General features: G+C 39.9%; 1 protein-coding gene across 1 annotated transcript in view; it reads left to right on the top strand.

The window, feature by feature from the left end:
- Positions 1-16,857, top strand: part of LOC122816881 (activity dependent neuroprotector homeobox) — a gene marked incomplete in the record, with an annotated part of 782,566 nt that extends 765,709 nt beyond the window's left edge. The window contains 2 exon segments of the mRNA XM_044089956.1: positions 12,407-12,499; positions 12,620-16,857. Coding sequence (XP_043945891.1) covers positions 12,407-12,499; positions 12,620-15,760 — 3,234 coding nt within the window.
- Between the last annotated feature and the right edge of the window lie 852 nt (positions 16,858-17,709).

Raw genomic sequence — 17,709 nt, 5'->3', positions numbered from 1 at the left:
ATAAACATGCTCTGAAAACTGATTCAGTATCTGTAGCTCTTTGTTAGGGGATGAATTACTAGCTTTCTCTTTTGAGGGCTTTTTTAGGGGCAGCAACCCCTACATTAGAGTTGGCTACGGTAGGTTTAATCCCAACACTTGTATGTAGGAAGATGCCCAGTTTCCAAGGCATAGTTGCTACCATGTCAATCTTCCTGCCAAATCCTCCACTTGACTAAATGGCACAACTTGTTGGAGAGAGGGACCACACAAAATATCATAGCAGAAAGCCTTCTGTATAATCTCTTTGCCAAGGGAGACCATGTTAGCTGACCAAGACCCTTACTGACTCATCCTTGTTAAGGCTGTCCATGAATTTGGGATCTTCAGGACTTGATACTTGTAGAACTGGCCCCCTTGTCTTAACCTGTATCTGGGGTGTAGGTTTTTGTAGGGGCACCCAAGCTTTCCTTTTACATCCCCCTTTCTTGGGTAAACTTTGAGGGGGGCTTGTCTGTGTGTGAGGGAGAGGAATCTTAAGTGGGATCCTGCTTGCTGTCTGTGACATTCAGTCCTGCTGCCTGTTGTTGGGAGAAGGTGAGAGGGCCAAGGTTTCAGATATGTGAATATCCTGAGGAAGAACTGATGTTGACACAGTCAACTAGGGATTGTCTACTAATAAGGAAAGTTGACTCTGAGCTGTAACATATCACTTAAGGGCCAACGTTGAAGTTCCTAGTGCCAAAGATACTCGTGATATAGAGGGCTCATCAGTGACTAGCCCTGTACTGAGTCTCCCAGCCCATGTCTGTATATTAAAACATCTGTACCAAGAATAGCTTTGGACCTGAAGCCTCAAATGCTACACTGTTGATGTCATAGGTGCTAAGATATGCAGTGACCAGTCAGTGGAAAGACCTAGGCCCTAGTGACCTTTGATGCCAATCATGTTGGCACTAAGGACACCATTGTGGAAGGGAATAGCAGCACTAAAGAAATGATATCAACAGAATAAGGAGTTGTGGGTGAACTGTCAACTCAGTGTCAACAGACACCAATATGGGTCCTGTTTGGGAGCAACAGAAATGATAGTGGACTGGGACCATCTCTTGTCACCCTGAAAATTGAGGGAGTAAAAGATGATGCCCATCTTAGTCTGAGGCTTGACAAGAGTCCTCATAATTTTCTGTCACTCCAGATTGACTACTACAGGGGGGGCACTGACAAGTGACCTGGGGGAAGGGACTAAATGGGAAGACAATGGATATGGACCCTTGATCCCAGGATAGCTTTTACAATTTAATTTTCTCTAGGAGAAATTCTACACCTTATTAACCTGCAGTTGGGGAAATCCGTGATGTAGAAGGTTGCTTGGAACCCATCCTTGGCACTAATCTGGTCTCTGGAATGGAAATCTCTTGTAGGCGCACCTAGAAGAGGGAAGACCTTAGCTTCCTCACACACTGTTTTCTGCACTTTGGGATCCAACACCCGACTGAGTCTTTGGTATCGAGCCCTTAAGGATTAACTTATTTTTTCATCCCGTCTTATTCCGCTCTAGACCCAAACTCTTTACAAATGTTGCACTCTACATAAAAATGCATGTGGGTGGTAAGTCATACACAAGAAGTACCCATCCGGGGGGGGGTAGATTTTGTGCCCAAACTTCAGGCTTTTTTTTACCCCAGAAGTCTTTGATAAAGGAAGCAAACACGGCACAGTAGTACAATGTAAAGCTAACCAGAGGTATGCAGCTTCACAATAATAATTACTCTGTCTTAATCATTACACAGAAAAAGAATTGAAAGCACCAAAACAGAACAGTTGCCTAACCCAGGAGCAAGGGAGGTTAATAGAAACAACCTAATTTCGCTAGAAACACTAAAGTCGTGCCAGGAAAGGAAAGATTTGACTTGGAATTAGACAAAATTGTGATGAAAGTTAAAAAAAAAAGAAAACAACTCCCAAGCACCTGGGATCTCCTGAACTGTGATATGGCAAATGAGATATGAGGAGACTGGGAGATGTGGTACATAATAGGATCTGTTGGAGTAGTACTGGTTTGATGAAGTTTGTTAGATGCCAAATGTGTAATGCCTTACTGCAACCAGTCTTGTAATTGAAATTAACTGAAAGCATTATGTAAGATGCACAGGTTTAGCCACAAGTGCCATGCGTATGCTAATGGGATGTTGATGTGCTGTTTCCCAAAATTATTAACAAAAATAGACACACAGACCTATTAAAACAGAAATGCAATTTGTCCTCCTGTTCGTTTTGCTCATGCTTAAGGTTTTGTCCCTACCTGATGTATGGTGAATACTGACTGAAAATTGAAGCCAGTAACATATAAATAAAAAGGATTTTGGTACCTCTTATATATATTTTTAATTATACATACTTAGCATTATTGAGTAATATATTTAGAGTGAAACTGCCTTTCAAGCACTTGAACAGAAAATTGACTGAGTAAATTTTGGACTTCTCTGTCAAATACAAAAATAGCTAAGCAGCATCTTAAAATACTGCAGTAATAGAAGGCAGTGAAAGTTACTGAACTACAAATATAGTTGCAATTTTTATGAGGGATAAGTGCAGTATTTTTTTTTTCTTTTTGCCTTTTATGGACGTAAAACAAAATGACTAATCTTCCAACCCACCAAACTTACCCTAGACAGCTCTCACTTTAACATCACAGCAAAAGACAACACCACCATCCATCCTACAGAACACACCAAATTACTAGGAGTAGAAATAGACAATAAACTGAACTTTGACATTCACATTTCCATGACCATTAAAAAGTGCACAAAAAACTAGGACCATTGTATAGAAATCAGCAACTACTTACCAAAGCAGCTAACATTTCAGTAGCAAATTCTCATCTTATCTCTTCCCTACTCTACGCCTCTCCGATGTTTACTAACCTTAGACAATGCGACCTAAATGAGCTTGAAACCTGCTACAATAAAATCGCCAAATTCGCCACTGGGGCTTCCTACCATACTCACCACTGTCTCTCACTAGCAGAACTGGGCTGGCTAGAGCTCCACCACCTCCTTCAGTGGTACCAACTCGCACTCGCCCACAAACTAATAAACCAACCACTAAAAGTCCCATCTCTCCAGAATCTACTCCAACCCTACATAACCACGAGCCCACTAAGATCCAGCCACAAAAACCTCCTACAGGTCACAAGAGCCAATAACTCTACTGGAGAAGTATTATTCTCCTGCACTATAGCCAAACTCTGGAACTCCCTCCGATCCTCAATTACCTCTGTAACTTTTTGCACCCACTTCAAATCCTTACTAAAATCACACTTACAAACTTGCCAGATATGCCCTTGCAATCCCCCCCCCCCAATACCATCCACTCCCTCTCTTGGCTCCCTATCAACAACCTACTCTTAGCAAGCTTGGCTACTCATGTTCCCAGCTACCTACCACATAGTACTAACTTCTTGTAGCAACAACTGCTAATGGCTGTTATGTATCTCAAAAACTGATTGTATCAGTTATTCACTGATGAATCTCAACTACATTTGTAACCATGTTTAGTATATGTCACCATATTTTAAAATTGTACTATGTTCTAAAGCTGTTTTACATCTATGTTTTATTCTTGTCTTGCATCCTCAGCTGGACTAATTGTCTATTTTAAATGCTATGTTTTTTTAATTGTATGATGTATGTAATACTTAATGTGTAGCTTTTCTTCCTGGGCCTTCGCTGAAAACATACCTGTGTCTAGTCGGACTCTCCCGGTCAATAAATGTAAATAAATAATTAAATAAAAATGTAGTAGGCAGCATTTTTAAAATAGTAAAAGGCAGTGAAAGTTACTGAAGATGGATGTGATCATTTAACCCTTTCAGAACTATGCAGCCCCCTTATTAAATTGTGCATTTGCAGTTGCCAGCTAGTTGTACAAAGTTGCAGCTGTCAGCCAATCCAGATCACTAGCGTAAAAGCATTCACATTAGTAGGTTTGTGTTAGCAGCTGCTCTTTAATGGTTGATAGGTCATTGTGTTACTCGGTGCTTAAATGTTTAGAGATGATAATTTATTTCAGTTGTGTGTCGATAAACAAGAAAAAAAAATTTCTGCTTCTGGGGGAATTTATAATCACTCCTCTGAAATGTTCCTAATTTTGCCTCAAATTTTTGGTCTGTCCATCATTAGATCTATGTTTTTCTGATAGAACTTGTGAGAATTATAGTTACTGTTAGTTAGTATGTATATATATATATATATGTATGTATGTATATATATATATATATATATATATATATATATATATATATATATATATATATATACATGACAAACTATCAGGCCCTAGATCTGGTGCTGGTGCTTCAATCCTAATCAAAAAGGAATACATCAATTACAGTTGTGGATTTCACTAATTCTCTTACTGCAGCTGACAACAGTCTTCTTGGGTACTCTCTCACATCCCATTAAATAGGCATACTCATGTGGATTGCTACAGTTTACATCCCCTATCCACTCTGTCTTTAACATAAAACTCCACAATGTATGTTCCTTAAAGTCATTCACAAGTTATTTTATTCTAGGTGATTTCAATATCAGTGCTGTTCGGAGAAACTCTGTGCCACTGAACAAAATGTTGCAGCATTTTAGCCTGGCCCAATAATACAAGCTCCTACTCGAACCAGTACAAGAGCTGTCCATCTCCACACTTGACGTAATAACTAACATACAAAATAGGCACCTTCACAATTAAATAACATCCCAGTACTGAGTGATCACTCACCTATTAAATCCATTTAGTCATTCAGAACATATAAAAAACCTCCTCAAATAATTGAAAGATAATCTTTTCCTGATACTCTACCAAAGATCAACACCCCTACTCAGTGCTAAAGATTGGATTCCCGTGTATGCCATGTCTGAACCAAATGACACAATTCAGGATACACTGTACTTCCCTTACAAAAAGAAGGCTTAGATCCCAGTGTTGCCACCATGGCTTTCAGTGGATATTAGAAACAAAATTAAAGCCAGAGATTTATCCTAGAGGAACTGGAAAAGGAACACCAAAAGTACACCACCAAATGTTTGAGTTTAAGGAAAGAAACAAGAACTGTAGCAAGTACTGCAAAAGGCTTTTACCTTGGAAACCGGATGCAAACAGTTCTTGACCCAGTCAGTTTTGGAAAGTAAAAACTCTTTTAACATGAAATAACTTCATCTGCCAATAATGAACCCTTAGCATTGAATCATTCCACCTTTGCTTATGATTATGCTAACTTTTTGCAGTCCTCTATAACTGACATAACTAAAGCCTTTCCAACAGTTTACCCACCCTCCCCAATAAAAGATAATAACCTTCTTTCCCTGATCTATACCCTCTAGCCTTTTATGCAGCAGTATTTCACTTCTCTGAAATTTCAGTAAAACACTGTCCCTTCCCAAACGCAACAATTCAGGATCTAAATCCAGCAAACTTCATCCCACCTTCCTAAGGCTTTCATCTGAAAAAGCACTACACCCCTTACTCATGTTTTTAACCTCTCTCAAACCTTAGTGTCACACTGGTATTCAAGCATGCAGTTATATAATTCCTCTACCTTAAGTCACTTCTAAAGGATTGAAGGATTATAACCCTATTTCTACTCTTTGTCCTCTTTTTCCCAAAATATTTGAAACATTTTTATACAAACAACTACTTAAGCACATTAACAGTTACGGCCTGTTTATGTGATGCACCTCATAGCTTTTGCAGTGCCTTCAGTACCTTTACTGCCCTGGTAATAGCTGCTGATGCCATTTATTGCAACCTGAGCGCGAGACTTATTACTGCACGTCTGTTTGTTGACATGACAAGGGCTTTTGAAAGTCAACCATACCCTTCTTAAAGTCAAAAGAGTCAGCTTTGGAGATGGAATGCTGTGTCTTTTAGGTAGCTTGTAGCTATACAGGTGTACCATAAGAGTTTGTGCTATGTCCTGTTTTCTCTTTGTTAATGATCTTCCCCAAGAATTACTTAATTTTAAATTGAAAATGTGTACAGATGATATGCTGCTCTTGCAGTCCATTACTAGACACTCTAACTGGCAAACCAAGTTACAGGACAGTTTCAATCAGTTATGCACCTGATCCACTACTAGCAAACTAATAGTTAACCCCCAAGAAAACCAATGTAATGATCTCTGCCTCAGCCAAGAGATTTACCCACTAGTCTTCCAGTTTTCTTAACAGGTCTGAATGGTGTCAGAATACCTCATGTCACTGAACAGAGGTGCCTAGGCCTAATACTCAAGTTTGCTCTTTCCTTTACCATACACAGAGATTTTGTAACTAATAAACTTCTTGCTGAATTAAAATAGTTAGAGGATCAGTCACCTGTCACTTGCTGCTTGCAGGGCTATTGCTAAAAATGTTTCAACACCCAAACTTGACTGTGGTCTTTCTTTTTCTTGTTATGAATTCAGCCCCCAGTACTTGCAGAATACACACTGCTGAGAATAAAATCTGACAGGTCATTCTAGTAGCGCCATTACAGTTTGCTAAAAAATTCTAAATGGCTCTCATAACGGCCACTTTTTTTCCTAAGTACTCTAATTTACATGATGATAAAACACGGTCACTGCCCCCATTTGAGTGAAACTACCTTTACATGACAACACTTATGTGCTCAAAAGTACACAAGACAATAGTTTCACTCTACTACACCTTCCATTTATAATTGCCATAAGTGAGAAAGCATTCTGTAGTCTAGGACCTGCTACCTGGAGCCACCTGCCTAGAGACACTGAAAATCTAGAAACCATTAAAAGCTTCAAAGATGCACTAACCATTATTATAACGGAGACTCTATCTTTCTATATAATATATGCATTTAAAAAAAATTTCTCAGCCTCTTAATATGGCATCTTATACCCAGGTATTTCACATGTATGTATAAGTGCATGGATATTTATGTATGACAGAACTGTATTTTATGCACATTTCAGCTTGCATTTTGTGTTTATTTTTTTCAGTGCACTCAGTATCAGTAAAAGATCCAGTCATTCTGCATTCAATTTTGTGTCTTCTGAATTTTGCTATGTACTCATTTTGTGTATAACATTGTTGATGGAATTTTTTTTAATTGAAAATTGTTGGTTTTGTGTATGTAACATTGTGTTGATTGAAAGTGTAGTCACAGTAGTGTGGGCAGCTGTGGTGGTGCTGCAGCAGTTAACGTTGCCTCACAGCAAGAGGTTCTTTGGTTCATTTCTTGGTTGGGGTGCCTTCTGTGTGGAGTCTGCATGTCCTCCCTGGGATCGTGTGGGTTTCCTGTGGGTGTTCCGGTTTCCTCCCACTTTCCAAAGGCATGCAGTAGGTGGATTGAACACACTAAATTGGCTGTAGGTGCAAATGTGTGTGTGCGAGTGAGTGGTACGTATGAAATACAGCTAGCCACCCAGCGGTGTAAATCTTTGCTTGAGATGCTTGTCACTGTTGAAGTGACACCCCAACCCCCATGTGCAAAATGGGGAAAAGGGTTGAGGATGGATGGATTGTCGATTGAAAGACCATTGTGTATTTTTCTGCTCTTTTGAGCACATGTCATTGCTGAAAAGGGTCAACAAACCAGTCCACTTACCCAATGAACAAATAGTAAATGAATAACTAATTGGCCACATTATTGGAGCATTGCTGAACAAGTAACTAGTGAGTCTTGTTCTTGATAAGACCTCCCAGATCGAAAAGTACACACACACAACAGCTGTTCAACAACAGTAGGGGAGGTAAATGAAGGATAAGGTCGCCAAAATAACCTGTGCTTTTATTTATACAAGGGGCGGATGATCGCCAAGAGCACCTTAGCACTAACCAGGCATCGTACAAGGACATTACAGACAATGCACATCCCAGTCTCTGGTAACAGATATCCCAACCACATGCCCTACCCAATGAAATCTCATGTTATCAAACATTCCTACAAACCATCAAATGCACCAGCACAATGGGGGGAAAAACTTAAAAGAAATCCCCCCCCCAGCACAGGGCTACCCCTCCCCCTTCCCCACCTCACACACACCCATGTAATGCTAACTTTCAAATTGCAGAAAGTGTCAGTCCTCAATTCAGCAAGTATGTAGTGATGATAATTGTGAGCATGGGAAGCACATGGCTAGTCGAGTGTTTGTGTGGGACCTGGTTAATTAAAATTTACTAGTCTGCTCTAGTATAGAATATCTTGTTCCCATATATACTGTCAGACAGCATCACCTCGAAGACAGGGAAATGGATGATGTATCCACATAAACTGAATTATACCCCATATCTCATGGTTACATGATGTCAGGTAAATTTTGCAAACCAGTAGCTAAATGAATAGAAACGTCTCCCAAGGGGCAGAGTACAGTCAGTGGTTTCTCAAAAAATGTGACTGTGATGATGAAGTATCCTGTATCCCCTTATTGACCGACTTTCTGCACTGTGGCTTTTTTTTTTTTTTTTTGGCATGTGAAGAGGCAGTTAACTTCTTATCATAACGTCTAAATTCGGAGACTTTCTCCAGTATTTGGCTGTTCAGAACTGATTTTTCATGCTTCATTTCAGAGCATTTTTTGAATTTTCTGTCCAAAACTCAGGAACATATCAACCTTCCTCTCGTGCATGCAGTGAGCTCATACACCAGCTGCGAAAAAGTGCACTCAGTCCCTCTACCATTAATTTCACGTATCACACTTTGAATATCAGACCTAATGTTTACTGTGGAACATTACTAATTTAAATCTTAAAATGTCAGAACATTCAAAATGATCCTGAGGATGCAAGATTACAAGGCAGAGAACCATGCCAGCACCTCCTACTGCGTGGATGTTGAGGATGATATGAAGCATTGCTGTAAGTGCCAGAGCTTCAGCTTTAAACCAGGAACCCACAGAAAATTAAGGGAAAAGCTTGAGGAATGATGCAGTCCTTTTATGGTGGTAGTTTGATAGTTTGAGAGGATTCCCAGCATAGCAAATGAGCTGGAAGGACCTTCATGTAATGCCAGATGTGTGCAGACTCAGCATAAAAAACTAAGGAAATTAGAGCCTAGACATCGATAATTCCCATCTTTTGCCAAATTCACTCTCAAGGTGGAATTGGGGAGTGCTTGCCATGTTGTCCACATTACTTTATCTGTGTTAAGCTATAGAGAGAGAGCACCTGACCTGGGCCATTTCAAATAGTTGAACTATTCCCCTTTGCCAGAATTGTTGCACTCAAGATGAAGGTGATCTTTTTCTTTGCTTCCTACTTCCTTTTCCAGGTCATGCATGATATACCTTCTGGAGTGGAGTAGACTTCCACGAGCTCTTTGCCTTTTGGGCCCTCTGGTGGCCCAAGAGTTAATGTCCATCATGTAGTTGGCTGTATGAGCTGCTTTCACAGGTACAAGAGGCAACATGGACTGCATCTCGTGACTGAGGGTTTTCTCTCTGGTGTATGTTCCCCTTATTACTGAGAACTCATTGCTGGATACCTGTTCATTTGTCTGTCTGAATGGAATTGTCGTTTGTATTGTAGAAGCTTAGGTTATTGTCATCCCATGCTAGACTGAGAAGGAGCTGCTTCTCTTCCTCCACTTCACAGTGCCTTGGGAAGGAAACTGAGGACATTTCCAAGAAAGTGAAGAGTAATGAGGCCTTTAATAAAGTGCACTGTTGACTGGATCTGTAGCTGCTTTGTCCCCACAACCAAGTGCCTTGATCACTCTTTATACAAGAAAGATGAATTTTGAGCCACAGTGTATATATGCATCCTACATGGTATATGTTATTTATGCAGCCAGGAGTCGTATGGATTATAATGAATCGGTCTTTCAGAAGGTATGGACCCTCAGCAAATTTCTTATTGAGTGGAAGGGCAACTAGGGTTACCAGGGCGGCTTCTTCTCTCATTTCTTTATTCTAACCTATGTCCCAGAGACCACAGCACCTATCCAACTTAACTTGTAAGAGTCCGTAGTTTTAGATATGGAGACAGGAGGTGTTTTTATTTCCTTCCTTGGTGTTCATGACATCCACAAGAAGCAGTCAGTCAGACCTAATCCAATGTTTATATTAGGTTGCAGTAGAGCCTGATATTGGAGGTTCCTGTAGGTGCAGTCTGCTTGGATTTCACAAAGACTTTAGACTGTCCCCCACAGGCAGATGCTAGAAAAAAATGAGAGTTGATGGAGGTAGAACCAGGAATGAAGAACTAGATTGTTGCATGTTTTAAAGGGTAGGGTATACTGAGTAGTTTGAGCGGGTTGACGCCAGGAATAAAAGTGACTGGTGGAATATTCTTTGGTATAGTCTGCATGCCCTCCCTGCAGTCAAGTGACATTTAAAAACATGCAGGTAGGTGCGTGCTTGAATGGGTGTGCCTTCCCTGAAGGTTGGGCATCGGGTTGGTAACTTGACGCTGTAAAAATCCACTGCCAATCAGTGGACCAGAGTTCCGCTGTGGCGAAAGCCGAAAAACAAACAAAAAACATATTTCCAGGAGCTGCTACTCTTCATGATTTTGTTTCAGGACACTTATCTGAGGATCAGGAGATAGTAGCGGCCTGTTCACTAATGACATAGATTGGTGCACAGCTGGCAGATGGGGCAGAAAAGACCGGGGATGAATTTTGAAAGACAGTTTGGTGTTAGTACAAAAACTGCATTTAATCCACAAGAACCCCTTTGTGAATTTTCAGACCATTTGTCAGGAAAGAGATCGCAACAGAGCAGGAAAAGGATCTTAGATGGGTGTTAATGATGCTTGGATCATCAGGAACAGAGTGAGAGGTCAGTGGTAATAACAGACACTGTGCTAGTGTGGGTCCTCTCAGAATATATTTCAGAAACAGAGTAGTAGTGCTGCCATTTTATTAAATGTTGGTCAGGTGAGTCCAGAGGTAGTCCAGTGAAAATATGCATGGAATGGTAGGGAAAAGGTATTACCAGACATTAGAGGAGTTGTAGCATCTCTTACTAGATCAGGAAAAAAAGTGAGAAACCCATTTTTATGGGTGCAGGTCATGTATAAGAGAGATGAAGGGACACCCTGAGCAGGAATGACGATGGAGGGATAGAGGGGCTACAAGTATTACATAATAGGGACGAGCTACTCACAGCTCTATGAATGTACTCCGTGTGGGAGGGGGGAACCAATTAAGAACACTGTCCAAATGGGTGGTGGAGAGAACTTGTTGAGGCATTGAAGAGCAGTAGAATGTTTAATGCACTTAAGAGTGGCATAAATAGATGGGTTAGGTATATTAGCACCTTCTTTATTAGGCAGATGTAACTGTTCCATAATAATTTGTCTCACTTGTCCAGGTTTCAGTCATCCCCAGTAAATCAGGCATTGGAAAAAACACCTTAACTGGTTTCTACAGTAGGCTTTCATCTTCTTGGATTGGTAAAAGTACCCCTTTGGTGTTTGTGTAGGGGGGTGGTATGAGTGGGTCCTGCAGTGGATTGGCATCCCATTCAAGGCTATCACCTATTTTATTTCCATTACTTGCCAATTAGGCTGCAGCCGTGAGTGAAATGAGTGCATGAAGGAGTAAGTAAATGATGTGCAACTGGTAGAGCATCTTCCCTAGGATGAACATTGTATTATTCACTATTTCAGTCCTCTTGAGATAGCCTGATTCCAGGTGCCAGTCTTCCAGAGCTGTACCCTCTCGCAGGCCTCCAGCCAAAGAACCCCCTTCAATGTGAGGGCTGTGGTTGTATAAAGGGTGCTTGGTCCGGCAGTATCTTCAGATCTTTTCTTGCTGTGCAGTATACATTGGTCCTTATCCATAGCACGTGGCCAGTCAGAATTTATACAGGGATGGACAAGTACTCCATAAGGACCTTCTTTCTTACTTTGTTTTGATGGTTATTTGTCTGTAGCTAATATCTCATTCTGAATTTAGCTTTGAAGAATTGTCATGTGTATAGTAAGCAGATCCCCCATCAAGACTTATTTAATTGCCTCTGCTTCTCTTGTCCATTCCAAATTAATTGCTTTAACATTGTTAATTGGTCATGGTACTTGGTTAGTGCTGGACACAGGGATGTAATTGTGGTGTATATTCTTTTTCTACCAAAAAATCATTTGGTGTGTACTGAAGCTGTAGAGAACACTGAAAGCACTTGGTGCCAAGTTTGTCTTAAGTGAAGCCAGATCAGTGCAAGAAAACAATGCTGCTGTTGGCTGGTCAGCCACATGATCACATGGCAGTAGTACGCCTCAGGTGTCGTCATTATCTCAAACTTCTTGAGAATAAATTTACCTTGTGTATTCTTTAGTCTGTGTGGGACTACTTAGGCTGATGTGGATACTGGTTAGGCAGCCATATGCAAAGGCTTTTGCTTCATGTGAAGTTAATACAGAATTTCTTAGTAAGTACAATGCTAAATTGTTTTTTCCAACCCTTTTTATGTTCACAGGACTTTAAATCATTTGAGCCCAATGATTTCTATGTAAAGAACACTACTTGGGAGGATGTTGGTCTCTGGGACCCAAGTCAAACAAAAAGTCAGGTTTGTAAAGATAGAGTTCATTTCTTTCATTAAAGTTCATTTTTCCAGTATGTGAAAGATAATTATAAAAATGTTTAACCTAAGTAGTTGATCTTTTATTTTCTCCTCTCCATATTTTAGGAATATCGTACAAAGCCTTTCTGCTGCAGTGCTTGTCCTTTTTCTTCCAAGTTTTTTTCTGCATACAAAAGCCATTTTCGAAATGTTCATAATGAAGACTTTGAAAACAGAATTCTTTTAAACTGTCCTTACTGTACATTCAATGGGAATAAGAAGACTTTGGAAACGCACATAAAAATTTTTCATGCTCCTAGTGCTAATACACATGGAGGAGGCTTGAATGCCTATAAAGATAGAAGTAAACACGAGAGCCTTAAAGCAAAGCATGCCGCCGCTGCTGCTGCTGCAGCAGCAGACAGTGTAGAACAGGCTGTCTATTACTGCAAGAAGTGCACTTATCGAGATCCTCTCTATGAAATTGTGAGAAAACACATTTACAGGGAACATTTCCAGCATGTGGCAGCACCTTATGTAGTAAAGGGAAGTGAAAAGTCACTGAATGGAGCTGTTTCTTTAAGCACTGGTATTCGTGATGAGAGCAGTATCCATTGTAAAAGATGCCTTTTTATGCCCAAGTCATATGAAGCTTTAGTACAACATGTAATTGAAGACCATGAACGAATAGGGTATCAGGTGACTGCTATGATAGGACACACTAATGTTGTAGTTCCAAGATCCAAGTCTTTGATGTTGATAGCTCCAAAACTACAGGACAAACCATTAGGTGTTCCGCAAAGATCTATTCCTTCTGGAAATATCCGAGCTCTGTCTTCACAGCATATGGTTAATCGGCTAAGCATACCAAAGCCTACATTAAATTCTGCAGGAGTGAATTTGATGTCTAATGTGCATCTTCAGCAAAACAGTTACAGAGTGAAAAGTATTCCCCAGGGTTATGGTGTTGGACAGCCATCAGTAAGAATGTCTTTGGGTAATTCTCCAGTTCCCCTTTCTCAACAATCACAGACAATGAAGCAACTGCTTCCAGATGGCAGTGGGCGCCCATATGGTAACTTGGGGACACCAGAACAAAGATCCTCTGCTCCAGTTCGATTTGCTCTTCCAGCTGCAAATTCATCTGCAAGTCTTGCTGCTCAGATGAAGTCATCGCCAATAAATCCTTCTCCTTTAATTCCTTCTCATAGTGCTCCACGAGCAGTGGTTCAGCAGCCACCTCCAAAATCAATAAGTATTCCAACTTCTTCCCCAAATACTTCTTCTACACAGAAATGGAAAATATGTACCATCTGCAACGAGTTATTTCCTGAAAATGTATACAGTGCCCATTTTGAGAAAGAACACAAAGCTGAAAAGGTGCCAGCTGTTGCCAATTACATTATGAAGATACACAATTTTACTAGTAAATGTCTTTACTGCAATCGTTATTTACCCACAGATACGTTGCTTAGTCATATGTTAATACATGGTCTCTCCTGTCCCTATTGTCGATCCACCTTCAATGATGTTGAAAAAATGGCTGCACACATGAGAATGGTTCACACTGATGAGGAAATTGGGCCTAAAACAGATTCAACATTAACATTTGATTTGACGTTGCAGCAAGGTAGTCGTACTAATATTCACCTCCTTGTCACAACATACAATTTGCGTGATGCTCCAGCTGAATCTGTTGCTTATCATGCCCAGAATAATCCACCTCCTCCACCACCACCACCTGCTCCAAAGGCACAGCCTAAAGCTCAGGATATCACAGAGGCAGCAGTGAAGAGCCCACCTCAAGCTGCAGTACCCTACAAAAAAGATGTGGGCAAAACACTTTGTCCTTTGTGTTTTTCAATACTTAAGGGGCCCATATCTGATGCCCTTGCTCACCATTTACGAGAGAGACATCAGGTAATCCAGACTGTACATCCAGTGGAGAAAAAACTCACGTACAAATGTATCCACTGCCTGGGTGTATATACCAGTAATATGACAGCATCTACTATAACTTTGCACCTTGTTCACTGTAGAGGAGTTGGGAAGACTCAAAACGGTCAGGAGAAAACATCAGCACCATCTAGAGTTACTCAGTCACCAGCAGTAACTGCACCAGTGAAACGTAGTTTAGATCAGGTAGAGTTGGCACTGATGAAGAAGAGGAAAGTAGAGGAAGAGAGGGAAGAACCACCAGTTCTTGTTCAAGAAAAAACTGAAGAGCCTGTAATACTGTCACTGGACCCCAAGGGTCATGAAGATGATTCTTATGAAGCAAGAAAAGCATTTCTTACAAAATATTTCAACAAGCAACCATACCCTTCCAGGGGAGAAATAGAAAAGCTTGCTGCTAGTCTGTGGTTATGGAAATCTGATATAGCTTCCCATTTTAGTAACAAGAGGAAGAAATGTATCAGAGACTGTGAGAAGTACAAGCCCAGTGTACTGCTTGGTTTCAACATGAAAGAGCTAAATAAAGTGCAGCATAATATGGATTTTGACCCTGAATGGTTTTTTGAAAACCATGATGAAAATACTGGCAAGGAATCCAGAAATGTCAGTAGGAAGACTGTTGTACCAAAGGTAAGTTTGGAAAATGAAGATCAAAGTTCATCAGATGGTAGTGTAAATTCTGGCAGCAGGAAGTCTGGTAGACCAGTGCCTCAGAGGGAAGGTAAGATCCCAAATGACATATCACCTGAGGTACAGGTGAACATATCCAAAGATGGTTCAAAAGAGGACCCATCTGACTCTGATACTGTAATTGACGGAAAGGAAAAGGAAGAGGCACTGTCTTCTGTAGAAACTTCAAAACTGGTAGATGGCTGTGAAAGTGAAGATGAGGAAAATAAATCAAACGATAAAAATGAGTCCAAGGCTCAAGAAAAGTCAAGCAATTGGAAGGATGGAACATCTTCATTGGAAAGTAGTTCTGGGTCCCTGCAGACATCAGATTTAGAAGCTAGTGTTATGAAAATTAAACAAGAACCTTGGTCAGATGATGATACATCACAGTGCAGATCTGGTAAAAAGCTGCGCAGAGAAACTAGAGGCATCACTTTGAATTTCGATGAGGGACAGTCAAAATGGAAGAAAAATTCTTTTGAAAAAGTAGATAAACTTTTCTCCAGTACAAAAATGGAATGGCAAAACAGCACAACTGATGCTGAAGAGGGAGGTCAGTTTGATGGTGTGTCCGACAGTTTGCCTGAGAAAATCTGTGGTAGTTTACCTAGCGTGGGCCTTAGCAGCCAGCAGGCATAGGTTATTTGCACAAATGTCAGCTTTTAACCTGCACACCTATAACTATCCAGTACTTTCAGCTGTGTTATGAACCACTAAGCCTAATATCTTTAAGTCTTGGTACTGCCTTCAAACTGTAGATTGGCTTGGTGACTGAGCCACTAAATATTCCTCTGAATATTTTCCCTACTATGATGTGTGGTTAACCCTGGGTTTTTGAGACACTTAATGTGACAAGCATGGTAACTTGAATTGAAACAACAGAAACATTTTTACTTTAAGCTGGTTGCAGTGACATGCACAGAAGAACGATCAGTAAAATGGCATCTGCATTTTTCCTGCATTCATATTCAGCCTGGGTAAATGTTCAGTTTTCTCTAAACATTTTTTCATATGATAGTTTAGGGCCAATGGTATGAGCTACCAGTTCAATGTGTACAGTACACTGGTGGAAAGGTTCTTGAGAATTTTTTTCATACATTCATTCTGAATAGTTAATGTATATTTGTACAGTCTTTTAGACCTAATCAGGTGAAGCTTATGATATTGGTCTCGTGTAATCATTATAGATTTACTATATGGTTCGCCTTTTGTGTTGCCCTGCTGTGTAATAAATGCTTTATTTAGTTTATTTAGCAAAAGCTTGAAAGTGCTATAGTCAACTTTTGAAAGACTTAGTTTTTGCACATAACCTGTACAATCTCAAAAAAAAAAAAAAAAGGCAAAAAAGAAAGGTCAGGTATTTAAGGAGTTTAAAACCTGATTCTGATGTATTATAGATATTTTTCCTCGTTCTAAACATTTTCATCATTCTGGACTGTAAAACTGGCACTTCAAATGTTCCATTTTTTCTGAAAGCCTCTTAAAACTAGAAATCACATTAAGAAGAGACTTGGATCTACTAATTTGGACACATTTTAGATCTGTGTAGATGTGTATTGTTAATGCAGCATAAGGTAATCCAGTTCTGTTACAGATTGTTTTTCAGCTTCCTTATGTTAACACCATTGTGGTGGTTCTTCATTTATACAGCGTACTTATGGCACACTGTGTAGTATGTATAATTTTTGTGATCTTTATTTTCCTTTGTATTCATATAAACATCTCTTAAAAATAAATTGCTGTATTTGTGCTTAATGGTGCATTTACTGTTACCTGCCTTACAGCTTGAACCTGTAAGGAGCAAACAGTCTGTTGAACTTTCATATCTGTTTGCAGTGTTTCTTTTCTTCCTATTGATGATAACCAAAAGCTGTCTTAACATTCTTTAAGTAAGTCTGCCAGTAAAGCAAGTCAGCAGCATCTGCTAGCTTTTTAGCAAAATGTTTAAATTTTTGACCAAGTTAAAGGACAGCTCCACCCTCCAGTGCAGATAGTATAGTAGTAGTAGTATCGCTTAAGTAGAATTTAATTCACAGAAATCCATCAGTGTCTTAGTTTAATTACTCCTACTTTTCCTGATGCATACATTGTGAAAATTCCAGCATTTTTCCTCTTCGTATCTCACATTGTTCCTGAAAATGATTTGTCTCAACCTCTGACCTAGAAGTGCTGCATTTTTTGTAGTTTTTAGTTGTTTGATAGCCCCCTGGTTTTACATCCTAAATGTGAGTGTTGCTGAGGTCATCAACTTCCAAGTATTTATGCGTGGAACTCTTGTCCACAGAGTCATTGGTTGAAGGAACCATCAGATGAAGAACAGCAGTAATCAGTCATACTGCAACACTATACCTAAATGAAATATTACGTGCTCATAGTTTTGACCCTTGAAGATCACTGTTATCCGTTCAGTGGTGGCACTTTGGGTGGGAGATCAGGCAGTATGGAATACTAGAAGTTGTTTGAAACTGCCTTACTAGGTTTATGAAGTGTCAGTTGACAGATGACTAATCAGGGCTAGTAGAAACTGTGTATTGTGAATGGATTGTTAGTAGCTTGTAGTTGATACAAACGGGAGCAAGTTAAAGAAA

The sequence above is a fragment of the Protopterus annectens genome, chromosome 12.part0 (assembly GCF_019279795.1).
Source record: "Protopterus annectens isolate FY-2018-M chromosome 12.part0, PAN1.0, whole genome shotgun sequence".
NCBI lineage: Eukaryota > Metazoa > Chordata > Ceratodontiformes > Protopteridae > Protopterus > Protopterus annectens.
Note: the sequence above shows the minus strand (reverse complement) of the source record. Positions and strands in the feature narration are given on the sequence as shown.